Here is an 18091-nt window from a genome sequence, read left to right on the forward strand (position 1 = left end):
TCAAGCTGGAAGATGAGAAATGCAATTGACTGAAAACCAACCTAAAATATCTTCGACCAAACAACACACTTGAATAAAACTGTGAATGTAAATCAAATGAAAACCAAACTGCTATTCTAAGCATTTGTAGTGTTTAGATTTAACCGTGAAGTTTGTTAGTGTTTATAAATCCATCAGTACTCAAAATCCATTACAGCAGCAGAGACAGTCAGGCAGTGTTGTGCGTGCGTGCGTGCGTGCGTAGGGGTGGGAGGAATGAAAGACGTTATTCACTACGGCAATATGACCGTACAGCTGTTGCACAAACTGTCTGTTAAAGACTCGAGTGGACTCATAGAGGTCATTCACTGTCTCGTCCGTGTCGCTGAAAACACACTTTACGCGCTGTTCGCTAAACTACACCCGTCTCTGTACCTGCGCGACGCGGAGGCCACGCGTGACCATATTTGGAGTTGACAATTACCGGATGGGCGAGGTCACCTGGCTGCGTCAGATCCGAAACTACCTGCAGCGGATCATTTCCTCAAACTGCAGTTCGTGGCGAGACGTTTGAATAGAGCTGCAGCGAAGACCTTTACACACCCGGATAAAACGCGTTGGGATTTGTATTTCCAGGCTCTTGGTCGTATCGAATGGAGCACGTGAGAATCGTACGATTGGGATTTATTGTTTTTCTCTGTCAGGTAAGATTTGCCCGCCCGCCCAGCGTCGAGTCGCGCTCCGGAGAACGAAAGTATTCGCTTTGTTCGTTAAGTTAATTCGTGTATTTGTACTTTCTTGTTTAATAAGGTGCTTTCGTGCGGGTTCGCCGAGGAGTCGCCATGCACACCTGGCTTTGGGTCGGAATTATTTGTATTTCAAGTGCACCGAGAACACCTTCACAGGGGGAAACGACTAGGAAAAGGTGAGGCGGTCACAATTCATTTTTTTTTGTAAGATCTGTTCGTTTATGTGATGTTTAAACTATTTATGTTACTTGTATAACTTGTAAAGTAACTTGTATATGATCAATTTGTCACGTTTGAAGAGTTTTCTGTCGGTCGCGGTTACGTTTGTACTCACCTCAGCCATTTTCGATCCTCGCGCTAGCTCCGAAGTTCAAACTCGTAACCGTCGTACGTCATTCGATTTTTTTGTTTATTCTTTAATTCTTTAATTAATTAATTAATTAATTCGCGATTTGAGTTTTGAGGTAAGGTGCTTGTCAAGGGAAGACCAAATCTAAATTGCTAAATCGATCTCGTTCTGGTCGAAATAAGATCATCCTAAAATAAATGTAGAAGACGCACGACTCTTGTTTTGGTTTTTACAGCTGTTTTAAAATGTTAATGTTTGGTTAATTCGGATGTATACGCCCATATTGCTCATGGTTTCTGTGGGTGTGGAATGAAAACCGTCTGTATCGCCTCAAAAGGGATTTTTCAATTATGTTTGAGACGTTTAAAATGTGACTTTCATACCTAACTTGGTGTTTTTCTCTCTTCCTTTGATCCGTGGGCACGTATTGTGTGCAAAAGTGTGTTTTCTTTTGTCTGTGTAATGCATTGACTCATCTTGGACAAGACTTGTCATGAAGAAATACTGTGCAATAATGCAGGTGCTTTCCAAGTGCACAGTTTCACTTATCACGGTCAATGATGGGAGTTTAATTGACCCAGATTTTTATTTCATTCATTGTTTTACATTAACATTTAGGCATTTGGCAGACGCTTTTATCCAAAGCATTATCCTATACATTTATACATAGGTATCTGCAATCCCCTGGGATCCAACCCACAACCTTGCGTTGTTAACACAATGCTCTTACCAATGAGCTACAGGAAAGTTTTAAGCGTAGTTATTGTATATAATGATATTCACTCATGTAGAATGAAGAAGTTTGCCATAAGTGGCCTTATGTGCTGATACGGTGCCAAATGATTAATACATTTACATGACCCAGATTAAAAGGGCTCAGAGGCACAAAGGATGTCAAATGTAGTTCTTTTTAATTTAGATTTGGTCAAAACTGTACTAGTGGACATCATGGTTCAAGAACCAGTGCTGTCATTTTTATATTTTGGATTCCACTTGATCTATAGTTTTTCCCAGCACACCGTGCGCCCTGCTTAATGTCCTACTAATAGTCTTTTTTTTTTGTAAGGGTTGATCGGTTAACCACTTCCTCTGCACAGACCGCTAATGGTGGTTGTTGCGATACACGTTAAACCAGTGTCTATACACGTTTACTGTCTTCATCAGTCATGCTCATCATTCTATAGCAGAGGACCGTTGTTGGTTGAGAGCTACACCGCAAGCAAAACAAACCAGAACATTGCAAATTGAATCCGAAGCGGGCTCTAGCAACTTCAGTCAAACTAAAGTAGTCTGAAGAATGCCGAACATTGTATTTAGCTTCCTTTCATCGGATGTGTGGTTTAAGGCATTCGTTGTTAAGTCAGATTGGTTCACAGCAAAAACATGTTAACGTTCATGAAGTAGAGACAAGAGAACACCAGTATAGAAAGCCGTCCTAACGTTATGCTATTGTGTCTTTCTCTGGCAGTAACGTTCAATACGTGTGATGGAAGACCGAGAGCACTCTTTCAGTCCGCCGATAAACGGTTTGATGTGAACACGGAAGGAACTGTAACAATGAAGAGACAGGTCACTCTTTATGAGGGTCATAAGACGTTTGCTATACATGCTTGGGACTCCAAGGGCAATAAGCACACGGTGTACGTCAAACTTGAACGTGCTCGCCATCATGAGGATCATCATATGGATACTGTGGTGAACACAACTCCACAGGTACGTGCAGGTTTCTGTAGGGTACACGCATCCAAGCCTGACCTCTTCTGGGCATTTTGAGCTATTTAGTTTGTGTTCCTTGGTGGTTAGTGTTGGGAATCAAGAGCAAGCTCTTTTTCAGAACCGATTCCTTTTAAAAACAAATACCGGGGGTGGGTTTTCTTCTCGTTTAAGGTCTGAATTGCATGTCATGTTGACATCTAAACAAATTGGGCATTAAACGGTCGCTTTTTATTGTATCGCATCTCTGGGTGCATGCAGCAACACAAACAACAATTTAACCGGTGCAGTCCAACTAAATCCTACTTGATTTCTGTTAACCTTTTAAAATCAATCTCAAAGACTTGAAACTATTTGAACTTTTTTGGTAAAAAGGACCAAATAATGGGGAATAGTATTGTTTCAGAAGTCGTACTATAAATGGAATTGTTAATGCTTTTAAAGTAGCTCTCTAAAGCCAATTAAAATGACCATTAAAATGTTTTTTTCTCCAGATGGAATCTTCCTCTGATGATCTGGTGATTGTGAAGTTTCCAAGGTCTTCATCAGGACTAAAGAGAGCAAAGAGAGGTTGGGTTATTCCGCCTTTCAATGAACCTGAGAACAGCAGAGGTCCTTTCCCAATAAAGCTTTCTCAGGTACGTGAACATCAACAAAAGTAATTTTGTTATTAAAACCGGGTTTGTGTTACTGAGTTTGTGTGTTTCTGTCATTAGATCAAGTCAGATTATGCTGCAGAAACTGCGATGACATACCGTATCACAGGTGAAGGGGCAGATCTGCCACCGGTGGGCCTTTTCAAATGTGATAAAAACACAGGGACAATTTCAGTGACACAGCCACTCGACAGAGAGAGAAAAGCCTTCTATAATGTAAGTGGTTTTTAACCTTATTCATGATCAGGTCTGTATTTACAATACGTATTGAGAATTAACAGTTTCATCCGACGCGTGCGCCTGACCCCCAGTGAACGTTCGGTCTGTGTTTGGCTAGTGTTAATAATATAATCATTTTTATTTAATTTGTATTTTACTGTATAATAATTATTAAATAAGCAATTTGTTGAATGGGTACTGTAGTTTGGTTGCATATAAAGTAACCGTATGGTACACCGACATCTAGCGGTTGAGCTTGGTATCGCAGTCTAAATAAAAAATATTGGAGATAAGTTTAGCCAAGTAACGGTTCTTGTTTCTTATTGTTATCTTTAAATCTACAGGCGCTCTTTGTGAATGTGTACCGGAAGTTAGGTTGGGGGGGTCACAAAAGTGTGCATGCGCAGTAATGTTGGTTTGTTGTTGTCATATAGTAGCTAATTTAGCAATTTCGTAGAAAGCTTAATAATCTTAATTTAAGATCTATTCATTTTTGTGCCAAGAGTGTTTTTACGAAGCGTTTTGGCACTAAAATCAGCTCCCAAATTTGTGAATAGTAGTCAAGAGGACTAAAGTCACTAAGACTTAAGTAAAGTTGCTCCCCGCAGCTTTGTGAATAGATTTTTAAAGGAAACTTGTAAATAAGATGTATATAAAACTGCTATTTAGACAAAACTAAGGAAAAACATCAGTTTTCATTATGTACAAAGTTTCACATACAAGCGACAAAACGATCTGCATTTAAATGGATCTGGGAAAACAAATAGACGTCTTTGTCATGTAAACGAACAGCCAAAACGCATTAAAGGTTTGTGTTAATTCGGCTTGTTGCCATAGTTGGTGTCACCTGTGTCACTTGTTCACCACACCATCATTTTTATAGTAATGAATCACTTAGTCAAAGACCAAACTACGGTAGCACGGCTGCTGCCTTCAGCGTAAGCGGAACAAGAGGCTTTTCTGGCAAAGAATATACAGTAGATTATGTAAGCACTGTTATCAAGAGCCGGTTAAGATTTCATTTTTTCTTTTGTTCCAATTTTCAAAAAGATAAGTTTCTTTTTGTATTTGTTATTTATTTAAAAAACGTTTTTCATTTCGTATTCCATTCTTATTCGTTTTTATTTATTTGTGGCACAATGTGTGCCGTGATTACTCTTTTGTTAATATAGGCAACTAATGTAAATGTTTTTTAATTTTAATTTCTTATTTCTTTTTTTCTTGATGTGTTCTGTGATTATTTGTTTTGTAAGGTCTGTGTTTAAAATAAGATCGTACGTTTCTCTTGTGTGTTAAGGTTAAATGTCATCGGTACAACCGGTGCTTTTACATGTTGATTAACCGGTGGACAAATTTCATCACTGCAACATCCCTAGTGTTAATATCACATGTTTACAAATCATGTATACCACATTAAAAATACTTTAAATGTTCTTTAAGAAATCATCTTGTGAATGTTTGCCGGAAGTCTTCTCAGATTTCTGACACTTGAGATGTTTGTGTCTTCAGCTCACAGCTTATGCTGTTGGAGAAGGAGGAATAAAAGAGAAGCCAATGGAAATCATCATCAATGTGATTGACCAGAATGACAATAAGCCCGTGTTTACTCAGAATCCTTTCAATGGACAAGTTCCTGAAGCTGCTCTAAACGGTAACGTTGGTGTTCATTTTACCAACATTTGACTTGATGATGTGGGAAATGGAGCTCATGTGTGTAAAACTTTAGCTTCAACATCTCCATCTTATCTCTAAAGATCATGAGTTCATGATGGTCACAGCCACTGATGCAGATGATCCAAATACTGACAACGGTGATGTCAGATACAAGATTGTTGGCCAAACTCCACCACTTCCAAACCCAAATATGTTTGATATCAACACCGTAACTGGAGGGATTCGTGTCATTAGTAAAGGCCTGGATAGAGAGGTGAGAAATGAATTGATGTCACATTCAACAGCACTTTTAAAATGAAGTCATCAAATGAGTTCATGAAAGAGAAACTCACATGTGAACATCTTCTCTTCCAGAAACACCGCACATATACTTTATTAATTCAGGCTGCGGATATGAAAGGAGAAGGTGGAGCAACGACCGGCACGGCTATTATCACGGTCACTGACAGCAATGATAACGCACCGGAGTTTGATCAAGCCACGGTAATGTGCATTCATCTGAATCTGATTTATACACGCATGTGTTCTAGTACATGGGGTGGGAATCTCTTGGCCATGGGTCTTCAACCAGGGTCCGTGGCCCGTAGGGGTCCTCTGTGGAACTGCAAGGGGTCCGCTAATTGCAGTTTTCCTCACAGGCAACTTTTTTGTTAAAAATGTAATGTTTTGTTAATAGGTACAGAAATATTACAACCAATGTCCTCTTTAAGCTGTGCACGTGTGTACTCATGGCTCCCGCTATTGAAGTTGTTACCTGCGTGCAGACAAAAACATCCATTCAGGCATCAAAAGCGATGAATCAAGACCCCAATTTTAACCTGAGCTTTTGTTATATAAAAGGTAGTTGTATTCAAGAGAACATCCTTTAAATGTCAGAACTGAAAACGCCCTTGTTACTGAAATGAAAACTGTTATTGACACCAGGCCCAGCGAACGCCAGGTCCTTAAATGCACCTAACTATGACAAAGGTTCAACGCTGCCCCTACTATTTTTCTAGCCCCGCCCACTGGTTCACGCATGACAATACTGAAGTAACAGAAGTTGCATGAAACCAGAAAGAGTGAGCAACCAATAAACATGCTGTTAAAAATCTTAAAAATATTGTGCAGTGCCTGATTGTGAAAGAACAGTCGCAATTGATATTCAGCCGGAGTTTCAGTTGCAGAATCTGTAGTTTACAGATGATATTTAATCAATGTCGTCACGAGCCGCAGGGATTACTTTTGTATTGTTTGTATCAACTTTTTGACCTTATTTATGAAAGCTCTTTTAACTCGCATCAGTCAGGTCCTGCACTTTCTCTCTTAATAACTCTCTTAACATCTGTCCCTCACTTTATTTTCTCAAACTAAAACCCCAGACACGCAAACGCTTTGGTTCCGATGGACATGCATCCATAGGAAAGGTGCACCTCCCAGAAAACTTAAACAAATGAAGATCATTCTAGATGTTTAATTATGACTTAGAGCATTGGGATCTATCGTGTTTTTAACATTTGTAAATCAATTCAAAATTGCGACGCATCTCAGAATCAAAAAGTTTCCCCAACCCCTACTAGTATACCTTTCACAGAAAAGGCTAGGAATAATTCTCTGCCTCTACAATAAGTCTTTTTTTGTTTTTAGCATGAAGTATCTGTCCCAGAGAATCAAGTTGGTTTTGTAGTGGTCAAGCTCACAGTTACTGATGGAGATGAAGTCGGATCACCCGCCTGGTCAACAAAATATAAGATTATAAGTGGTGATAAAGGAGGATTTTTCAATGTCAGTACTGGACCCAGTCAGCTGGAGGGAATCATCACCACTGTGAAGGTACAGAATGATGTTCATAATGTTGAGGAAACAATCATTTGTGGTGATAAACCATAACTTACTGTTCTTGTCCATACAGCCACTGGATTATGAAAAGACCAAGCAGTACATTCTGGCTGTGATTGTTGAGAACGATGATCCGTTCGTCCTCTCTTTGCCCACATCCACTGCCACAGTCACTGTTAATGTGGAGGATGTGAATGAACCTCCGGAATTCAAACCAAAAGAAAACCTCATTTACAAACCTGAAGATCTGCCTGTTGATGCTGAAGTGATTACTTATACAGCCGTCGATCCAGACACTGCAAGAGCACAGACGTTAACGTAAGAAGTCTGTTTCATATGAATTTGTAGTCTTGTACAGCCGACATTGAACGTTTGCAGGTCTTAATCTGATTATTTCTGCACCTTCCAGGTATAGACTCGGCAATGATCCCGCCGGCTGGTTTAATATTGTGAAGGAAACCGGAGTGATCAAAGTCAAGAAGCAAATGGACAGAGAATCTCCTTTGGTCATAGATGGAAAATACAAAGCTCTGTTTCTGGCTGTTGATAATGATGGTAAATTGGCTTTCTTTTGTTTGAGGGCTTGATGTGGATACTGTTGTTTCTTTACTTATAAGTTTGTTCTTGTGTTCAGAGAAAGCACCAGCGACTGGCACAGGTACTCTGATCGTCCAGCTGGAGGATGTGAATGACAACCCTCCCTCTGTCACTGAAAGAGAAATAAAGATGTGTAATCGTGAAGCGCCTCCTGCTATCCTCTCCATCACGGATAAAGACGGGCCGCCTCACGCCGGTCCATTTCGTGTCGACACTCAGGGAGAAACCCAGAAAAACTGGACTGCCAGGATGAATGTAGAATGTGAGAGTTGACTAACATGTCTAGAGAAATGAGCTGGATGTCAGGCTTTTGTAACTGGTGTGTCTGACCTGACGGTTTCAATCTTCTTGTTTCAGTAACCCAAATAGAGCTGATGCTCAAGACTACACTGGAGCCCGGCATCTACAATGTCATCCTGAGAGTTTATGATCAGGGCGACATGTTTCAGGACAACACGATTAAAGCGACCGTGTGTGACTGCAAGGGTCAAGATTTTATATGCAATGAGAGACTGGCAGCAGGATTACCGCTGTCTGGAGTTCTCGGAATCCTCGGTGGCATCTTGGCTCTGCTGTGTATGTATTTCCGTTCATCACTGATATGAAGGGTAATGGCGTGCATGAGAAATGAGTAACTGCAGAAAAGGGGGGTATTTTGATTCTTGGATGCATTGGGACGCAGACATGGACTTGCCTGAATCTATTTAGAAATAAAAAAAAAAACTTTCAAATATCAACCAATGATAAGAAATTAATAGAAAGTGCAACTTATTGATAATTTGTCTGGTGTTTGTTTAAATCTAAAACAAACATATTTTACTCACTAGATTTTAGTAAGTGAACACATGGAAGCTGATGATTAAGCTAAAGATGCCAACATTACTTGCTTTACAGTAGTACAGTTCACGAGTTCGCCTCGCAGATAAGTATGGATGAGAAGGACGGATAGTATGCGACAATGTAGAGAGATTGAGGGAAAGGCGTCTTGTCTAATTTGTTGTAGGAAGCCAGCTGGGTTAGTAATCTGATTATAAGAATGGTTACAGAAAGCCAGCCGGGTTGGTTATCCGCACATGCTCCTCCCGAACTATGTTAATAAAACATAATTTAACGCGAGTAGTCAAATACAGTACAACAATAGTGCTAATTCATGTTTTTTTTGCTGGTAGCAAGTAGTAGGATAGTTTAAATGGCTTAAAAGACTTCAAATCAAAATAATTATTCTGTCACACTGCCATTATTAACTACATAACAACGATTAGCTGATTACAGCATCTTATTTTGTTAAAATACGAGATGCAAACTTTAGACTAGCTAGCGGCCCAAGCTAACTCTTAAACTGTGAGGAATGCAAATAGCAATATAATTAATGCAATTTTGGGGCTTTAGTTCAGCTATTTGTTTCTAAGTGGTATTCAAAAACACAAGTGAATTCTCAGTGGTGTAACATAACTCGTATTTCACCTCAGGTCTGCATCGCCCCGCCTTCCCTCATTCTTAAATCAGAGCGTGTACGTAAAGGGAGTGTGTTATTTTATCCAGTTAGAGGAGAAGATAAGGCACATTTTTCTTCACGGTGATTTGATGTGCACGCATTAACACTACAGTGCATTTTCACCACTGTTGTGTACCGTATTATCGAACACCGGCACATGCCTAAGTCCATCCTTTAGGGATTCTCTCGGGACCTACATTGACACGTACACAAACTTATGTTAAAATCAACAAGGGGTTGTAAGAGCAAAGCAGGTGTCATCTAATGTTGGAAAGGTTATGCAGAGTTTACGTAATCCTATTCCATATCATGTGATTAATGTTCCCTTTTCCAGTGCTGCTCCTCCTGCTCCTCTTGTTCATGAGGAAGAAGAGTGGAGGTAAAGAAGAGCCTCTTCTTCGTGAAGATGATATCAGGGACAACATCTATTATTATGATGAGGAAGGTGGTGGGGAAGATGATCAGGTGGGTGTAATTTTTTAGGGTTGTGCTTCTGTCAAATGAAGATTGCAGTCAATTTGTGTCTGCACTAATGTTGTTGACAGAGCATTTAACAAAGTGCTTTTTTTAGCGTTTATACCAATCGGTGTATTCGAACAACAGTTAATACTGTGTAGTGTTTTTTCCTGCTGTCGTTCCTTATATCAAACGCAAATTTTTCACAGGATTATGATTTGGGCGTGCTGCACAGAGGCCTGGACAACAGACCACAAATAATGAGAAACGATGAGCGACCGATTTTGGATTCTGCACCTCAGTACAGAACTCGACCCGCTAACCCTGATGAGATCGGCACATTCATCGATGATGTAAGTGATTGTTAGGTGGATGCAGGTTTAGTTCAAAGGTCCTGTTCTGAAGAGTTAAATACAATTATCATTTTTGCACCGTAGAATCTGAAGGCCGCAGATAATGACCCCACCGCACCTCCCTATGACTCCCTGCTGGTGTTTGACTATGAAGGTGGAGGCTCTGATGCCGGTTCGATTAGCTCCATCAACTCTTCCAGCTCAGGGAGCGACGCGGACTATGATTTCCTCGACCAGTGGGGCCCACGCTTCAAGAAGCTGGCGGACATGTATGGAGGTGGAGAGGATTAAAACAACTTTGAGGGCTGTTTTTGCTCTGATTGTTTCCTTTGTGCGGGAGAGGACGTGGATGTTGTGAAATGAGGGACAATTTTTATACGGTTTTCGCTTTGTCTGGTGATTGTATGTTTGATCGAAGGTACCTGTGATAATAGCACTGCGAGTCGCCAACTTTAAGGAAAATTGATTGACTTTCACAAGTGTTTACCTGTCCTCCGTAGTCTGGACAGAAACATGGCTGAATCTTTTTTTAAACAAATCTCCAACTTCAAGATATGTTCTATATTTGATCTACGGCTAATGAGATGACGTACAGCGCAGGATGTTGGTCCTTATTTTAAGCTGTCGATGCCTTGTATGTTTTGTTATGCAGTTAAATAAATGCTAAATACGTTTATTTTTACCATTTCTTTGCCATTAAAGGCTAATCCTGCTAAAACTGTACGGTACGTTTTCTCTTTTTTTAAGAACACTTATGCTATTTTGTTTTGCGAGATGAAGAAAAGTTTTTGTTTTTCTTTATACAGTTTTGCTGTAGACAAAAGGATGCTCTTTTGCATATTTTATTAAACAAGTTACATACACTGTGTTTCAGTTATTGTATCAATTCAATTCAAAGAGCCATCAAAATGCTTACAGCATAAACACGTGAAAGAGACGCTAGGTGGCGACATTCATCTAACTTACCATTTCTTTGCCTTTAGAAACTTGCAGATATCATCGTCCCCGCATTTGTGTTGCTTGGTTTGGCGCGCTGGCTGTATTTTAATAACAACAAATGCACTTAAGTTGAAATGTGGAACTGTTCCAAAAGAAAGTTTTGTCAGGATGATCATAAGCCCAATGCAAGTAAGGATTGATATTCAGTTAGTTAGCACACTCAAACTAAGTTAATGCTAAATACTTAAGTGCTGAATATGTGTATGTAACCGGATTTCCTTTTCAACATAACTTAAAGTTGTAAACATAACATTACCTTCCCAGATCTAATGCATGCTTACACCTTTACCTGCATGCACGCACAGCAAAGAAAAGAAAAGCATGAAGTGCTTTAAATGTGTTAGTTTGGATGAAGGCGTCTGCCAAATGAGTAAGTGTTTCATCCATCTTTGTTTCGAGTATACAGAAGCAAGTTTGTAAGCTTTTTAATGGCAGCTTAACAAACCATCACAAAAGAAGTCCAACCTTTTAAAATGAATCCACGCATGTCAAGAGTTTGCTCAGTTCTTTAAAATGTTCAAACATCTATATAATAATATAGTTGGGTTGTTTAAAATAGGCCTAACAGCTCAATAAAACACAATACACGTGATTGTCTTGTAAATTAACACTTATCAATCATTCTTCACATTTTTCGTTTTCATTTCTTTTCCAAACTTCTATTTGTATTAAGTTTAAGCTAAAATGGTGCAACTATTCATGAGACTGATGGTTTCTAGGACACAGGCTACTTCTTGGCGACTTGAAGACATGCCACGTGTTTATAAAAACAAAGTTATTCTATTTTCATCTCGCGCACGCACCTGTTGTGCTGCGGTATGTCGGGACGCCCCTTGCACTTGTTCCTCGCTTCTGATTGGCTCAGCGGGATGTCTAGCCTCGCACCTGACTCTTTCTTCACTTAAACACAACCTCCAAGCATCAGCTTCCAATCTCTCTGTCAAGAGATACCAGGACTGCTCAAAACAAGAGAAATCCCTGACGATGCCGAGATCTTTCCTGGTCAAAAAGCACCTTAGCAACAAGAAGCCTGACTATGGTGTGCTGCAGGACTCACACAAATACGGTGAGTTGTTTTTCAGACTTCATTGGGAATTAAATGTGAATTCAGAAGTTGGTCAAACTGTTTGTTCTGTTTGAAATATACGGCATTGTGTCTTCTGTGAAAACCTTTGTATTTGCTTGCCTTGTTTTCCACAGGCCTGTCTAAATATATCAATGTTTTACACGTTTTACTACTATCTTACTAATAGTCATCAAAATATCAAATATTGGAACGTTAACCAAATAAAAGAGTATATATGTAGGTGCATCTCAAATATTTGTAAACATATATCAATTATAAATATATATTATTAACGAGAATATATATAAACAATATTGTATTCAAATTATTTGGTTTATATGAATTTTATGTTAAAACACATTTAGGCAAGTGTCCATTGATTTGACTAGTATTTGCATTTTTAGAAGTATTAACAGTACTTATAAGTAATATTAACTAGACTATATACTTATTATACGTGATGCTTATATTTGTAAAAATATATAGGTATTTTACATATAAACAATTATATGTGTTAGTGTCCAAATATTTGACGTAAACAATAATCAAACTTCATATACATATATTCATAAACACTACGTATTTTAAGCTTTAAGTTTAAATCTATATATATATAAGGGGAAAAGTATATTTAGGTGCCACAACTGAGCCCTTAATATCTTGTGATCGTGTTCAAAGTTTGAAAAACGAGAATAGATCCTCTAAACGTGTCGAATTTAGCAGGTGCAAAATCTGTCACAAAAGAGAGGTTCATTGTTGCCCGGTGCTTTGGGATGTGAAGAGTCCTATTAGAAGAGCGGAGGACATAAGATCTTTTTTTCTTGCAATGCCCTGAAATCTACAAGTTTCTTGACCACCGTTTCATACATAGTATACAGTAATATAATCTGTTTAATGCTCTTTTTATCATCCCTCCTGTGGCCTTTCCTGGTTTAAAAGATTATTCTTTGAATTGCTTTATTAATGATTGATACTATTTAAAGTTAAAATAGATAAATGTGTTAAAAGGATTGTGTTTAAAAGTAGTAATAATAATAATACAAATTTGATAAAACAGATGCTTCAAATGACAAAAAGCTTTATATCTCGATTGTCCAAGATGACTCTTATCTCAGATAACACACAAGATTCTGCTCTTTTTGTGTTGAAAAGCGGCGCAGAACAACACAAGACTTATGAATAAATGATCAAAATGGCATTATTGGATTATAAATGCGCTTGTCAGCATGAAATGATCATAGGGAATTGTTATATGAGTTCATCAGAGGATAGATCTAAACGTCAAACCCTTTAATGCAGTGAATGCCACGATTTATACTGATAATGTTTCATACACGTCTCCACACAGAATCTTCAAGCTCCAAACTCCAAACCCTGCATCCCCATCAAACCATGTTTCCCGCCCCACACCATGTGATCTCAGCACCGATCAGCTCTCTGCGGATGAACCCTATCGATTCAGGGATGTACCTGCCTCCACAGCACCCGAGTCTGCCCATGGACGGCCCAGTTCTGGCTTTCACTTACCCCGTACCTGTGACGCCTATCGGCCTGCGAGACATGCTGCCTGTTCTCCCAACGCTAGAGTTCACAGAACCCTTCCAGCGTCCCCACGGTGACCCAGACGAAAAACTCCCTGTGTCCCAATTACAACCGGGCACCAGCGGTCAGGAGCGCAGAGATAGATGTTTGGACTGCCAGAAATCTTACTTTACCTTCTCTAGCCTGAGCAAACAGAGGAATCTACACAGTGAGTGGCAATCCCAGAAGTACTTCAGCTGTAAATACTGCGATAAAGAGTACGTGAGTCTCGGAGCGCTGAAGATGCACATCCGAACGCACACGCTGCCTTGCGTGTGTAAGCTCTGCGGAAAGGCCTTCTCCAGGCCGTGGCTGCTTCAGGGACACATTCGCACACACACGGGTATGTCCAGGGATTTTGATAGAACGTAGAGTCAACTTTATATATCCTGCTTTGAAATGAGGAAGAATAATTCTGCGTGAAATGTTTTGTCATTATCATTGCTTTATTTTTGCGGCAAAGCGTGAAATGGGATGTTTGGCGTACATGGCTCATTTTCAAACAATACCTTTACCAACCATGTTTATTTGGGTGGACTGTATATGACCACAGTTTCACTACAAATGTAGAAGATCAGGGTAAACTTGTGGTCACCAACTAGTATCAATGTTGTTTTGGTTTTATTTTCGTAAAAGCATGACAGAGATGACGGGCCAGCTCGGACATCATAACTTAATGTGCTTTCGTGCCTAAAATGTTGAAATCCAATGTTATTTGAAAAACGTAGGTAAAACTATAGAAAGATTTTAAATGTTGCCTTAGGATTAAAGTGAAATAAGTTTAAGTCGAGGCACTCACATAAAGGACTGGAAATACAAACGAACCTATAACGTTAATAGAGATAAAAAAGTAAACAAAACAAAAATGATCAAATGACAAAAGCATGAGATGTGAACAATTGCTCAACGTTAATCTGAATAAACATGAAACACAATAAAAAAGCTGTAATGCCTTACGTTCTAACTGCATCATTTCAACTTAACATTTGCATTGTAGGCTATTTTGAGGAAATGTACTGTACACAAAGTGAAAATGATAAAAACAGACCTTTTGTTTGTATTGGTTTCAGGTGAAAAGCCGTTCTCCTGTCCGCACTGCAGTCGCGCATTTGCTGACCGATCAAACCTTCGAGCGCATCTACAAACCCACTCTGAGATCAAGAAATATCAGTGCAGAAGCTGTTTTAAGACCTTCTCCAGAATATCACTCCTGTCGAAACACGAGGAAGCAGGCTGCTGCCCGATGTCCTGAAGTTCAAGACTGACCGTACTGAAAAAACATATGCTGTATGCAACCTTACATCATTTTCAATGAAAACGTTTTTTGATAGATGTGATGGATTTTCATGTTGAGATTTTGATAAAGCGAACAATAAAGTATTTTTTACTAATAATGTATCGTGTCTGTCCTGTTTGGTATATCATTAAATTGTGAAATGGTCATTTTAAACAATCTACATCCTGTAAAAACGTTAAAAATCCCAGAATCCTTCTGTGTAGCGCTTGTGGATCTGCTTGTTAAGGGAGACGGCACAAACTCTTCTTCTTCTTGTTTGGACTTTAAGGATTTTGACTTGAACCCAAGAGAGTATGCCACAGATTTACATACCGCAGCTTATACAGCATTAAAATGTCTATATTGAGGGCAGCTGAGGAAAGGAAAATTCTTCGAGGCTAAATAAAACCACCATGTTCGCCATTTGCAATCATGCATGGAAAAAATGTTTGTATAAATATCTGTTTATTGGCAGGTGGATGAAGGCCAGCTGCATGCCACGATGGTGCCGGGCCAGATCTCCATCAGCAGGGGTCTGCGTCTCTGATTTCTCTCTCATCTGAGAAGTGATCAGACAACGGTACGGTTAAAACCCTCTTGAGACCTAAATAATGCCAAAACGTGCCTAAAAGTTTGATTATTTCTCATATGAGATTAAAAAGGAAAGAGCTCATGGAAACTTGTGCTGAAGTGTCACTGTGTCTCAGATATTTCTCTTGAGAATAAGAGTCAGAAATCTCACAAATGTCTCCTTTGGTTTCAGAAGAGATGTCCACTATGTGTCAAACTGAGCTCAGATTTGTCAAGTCTGCCATCAAAAGTCAACATTATTGAAGATCTCGATTAGAGCTCTGACATTTCTCATCAAATTGACTTTACCTCTACAATCTACATACATGTTACACCTTCATACTCTTCGTGGATTTGATCAATCAAGTTTTTCTCCTAAGCAAGTTTTGGGAGATACGTCCGAGACTTCAATGGAATGCAACGAAGAGCTTCATCAGCTTTCCCGAGCTACGAAAAGAGCAAGCAAGAAATCGAACCGAATCTAAAAGATGCATGCAAAAAAAATCGCATTGAGCAACAGAGACGGTCTCCAAACCACATAACTGTGTTGGATCTCATGGATTTTAGGGGCTCCCAACCAACCCTGCAGGTGCCCGGGCAATTTCAATGCGCAGCTGACCAAATTTATCAGTGACACGTTCTCTTCCCATCTTCAGGGACAGGGGGCAGAGGTCTGGCTCCGTCTGCGAGTCTCTCTGGTATTTTACTATAGTACTGACACAGTAGACACAGTCTGGAATTCCTGGGTTTATCCTGACTGGAGCCGGCGTGCCCGAACCTTCACCTCCAGGACTAAATATACACAGTATATCCTCCTCATTCTTCATCCACACACTTCCAGCATCAGCGACTTCATCCGTAACTGTACCTCCGGATCAACCTGTTACCTACATTGACACAGAGAAAGAAGCGCATAAATAAAAGCAGACGTGATCTTGACCCTCCATGACGTTTACGTCAGCTGATGCCGTTGCCTCTAACTATAACCACAGTGACTCCACAAAAGAGACGTCCGGCTCTATAAATATGCTGTAGTCAGGGTGAGGGAGTGTGAGTTTACCCCTACACTGCTTCAAAAAATAGGATCTGATGGACTATTTCTGATCGACAGAGAAACAGGCCAAGCACGGGGAGGCTCTATTCCTAAGAAGAAGTGAAACCCAACAAGTTTCCAATACACCTAAAGAGTAAGATCTACACTTTTCCCCAGAGACACATGTGTGCCAACTGCTATTATCACCAAAAACATTAAATGTATTAAAAACAAAAAGTGTTTTTGCGCAATAGCAATATCCAATTTTAGGCCCTGAGTTTGTGGCCATCTTGCAGGTGTAACTTGGTTAAATCTCATTCACCAGCAATGCCAAATGTCTTGAGTATTGATTTATCACAGGACGATATCTGAATCATGATCATACAGCTTAGCTTAGGCTGAAAGGGATAAACAGCTTCTGTGACACCAAGACAAGCGTTTGTGGCATAAATATAGAGATTTATGTTTATAATAAGCACACGACTACTCCACTGCAAAGCACACTATTACCATCCCAACTGCTATTTTTGGCCACTGTTAACATAAAGTCCATCTATATTTAGTCTATCAAGCGGATGCTGTCCGGCTCTGAGATATTTTTACGGGGGACCTCAGAGCAGCCATTGAGCTTTACAGAATATTTTCCACACTGAGTGTTGTGTGTATATAAATATGACAGTAATGTGTTGCACTTGTTACTCCACAAGCACAGATCTGCTCTTCAGGAGGGGCGGAGAGTTTGATATCTGTGCACTTGTTGTGGAAAACACGTCCCACAGAACAGGTGCAGCGGGGTCACATTTGGAACAGTGTTCTTGACAGCCCGAGACACATCTATCCTCATATTTTCCATCCTGGACCGGTTCCTCCGCAGGTTAATTGTGGCGTTTGCCTTTCACTTCTGTGGCCTTTAACCTCATTGGTTTGTAGAGGTCATGGGGCAACACCACTCCAGAGCACCGCATTTCTCTTTTGTACTGACACGAGCACCAGTTTAAATGAGCTGGGCGTGTGTTTGATCATTTTACTGCTTGTTTATCCCTTAAAAAAACTATAAGAAGTTTGTTGAAATGAATTAGATGACTTCTTTTCAACGTGTTATTTGTTTTTCTGAATTTATTTAGAGGGAAGCGTGTACACTGTATACCATATTACTGTAAAAAAGATTCTGTCAAAATTACAGCATTACTGGCAGCAGTTTCCAGTAACTTACTGTAGCTTTACATTTATGTAATTTACTGATCAAAGATAAATGATCATTAAACATTAACAAGTCTTTATCCTTACGTAAAATACTATAAAATTCCAGCCTCATGCAAAGCATTCTGGGAACCAAAATTGTAAAAAAAAGAAGGTTTATTAGGATTTATGGTTCCCAGAATGCTTTGCATGGCGCTGTTACTTTATTGTTTTTTTTCTGAAAAGATAAACTCTTGTTAATATTCAATATGTATTAATATATTGAATATTCATTTATCTTTGAACGAACTGTTGCCAAAAAATTTGAT

General features: G+C 39.5%; 2 protein-coding genes across 2 annotated transcripts; both read left to right on the forward strand.

Moving 5' to 3' along the window:
* The first annotated feature begins 284 nt into the window (after nucleotides 1-284).
* Nucleotides 285-10926, forward strand: LOC306892887 (B-cadherin-like). The gene is made up of 16 exons (XM_079454249.1): nucleotides 285-683; nucleotides 790-904; nucleotides 2546-2790; nucleotides 3285-3428; nucleotides 3507-3662; nucleotides 5175-5316; nucleotides 5420-5592; nucleotides 5694-5822; nucleotides 6966-7151; nucleotides 7231-7475; nucleotides 7567-7712; nucleotides 7792-8016; nucleotides 8112-8330; nucleotides 9584-9714; nucleotides 9915-10058; nucleotides 10143-10926. Exons 1-16 carry the CDS (start codon nucleotides 633-635, stop codon nucleotides 10347-10349), a joined length of 2658 nt encoding a protein of 885 aa, XP_079310375.1. The 5' UTR covers nucleotides 285-632; the 3' UTR covers nucleotides 10350-10926.
* Nucleotides 10927-11986: 1060 nt separating this feature from the next.
* snai3 (snail family zinc finger 3) lies at nucleotides 11987-14956 on the forward strand (the record flags this gene model as incomplete). Its single annotated transcript, XM_079466204.1, has 3 exons — nucleotides 11987-12123; nucleotides 13472-14047; nucleotides 14775-14956. The coding sequence occupies exons 1-3, from the start codon at nucleotides 12042-12044 to the stop codon at nucleotides 14954-14956; spliced, it is 840 nt and encodes a 279-aa protein (XP_079322330.1). The 5' UTR covers nucleotides 11987-12041.
* Nucleotides 14957-18091: the final 3135 nt, after the last annotated feature.

The sequence above is a fragment of the Barbatula barbatula genome (genome assembly GCF_947034865.1).
Source record: "Barbatula barbatula genome assembly, chromosome: 1".
NCBI lineage: Eukaryota > Metazoa > Chordata > Actinopteri > Cypriniformes > Nemacheilidae > Barbatula > Barbatula barbatula.

Coding starts and splice junctions, on each gene's coding strand:
- LOC306892887 (XM_079454249.1), top strand. CDS start 633: ATGGAGCACGTGAGAATCGTACGATTGGGATTTATTGTTTTTCTCTGT. Junction 3,663..5,174: donor AGAGAAAAGCCTTCTATAAT/GTAAGTGGTTTT, acceptor TTGTGTCTTCAG/CTCACAGCTTATGCTGTTGG. Junction 7,713..7,791: donor TCTGGCTGTTGATAATGATG/GTAAATTGGCTT, acceptor TCTTGTGTTCAG/AGAAAGCACCAGCGACTGGC.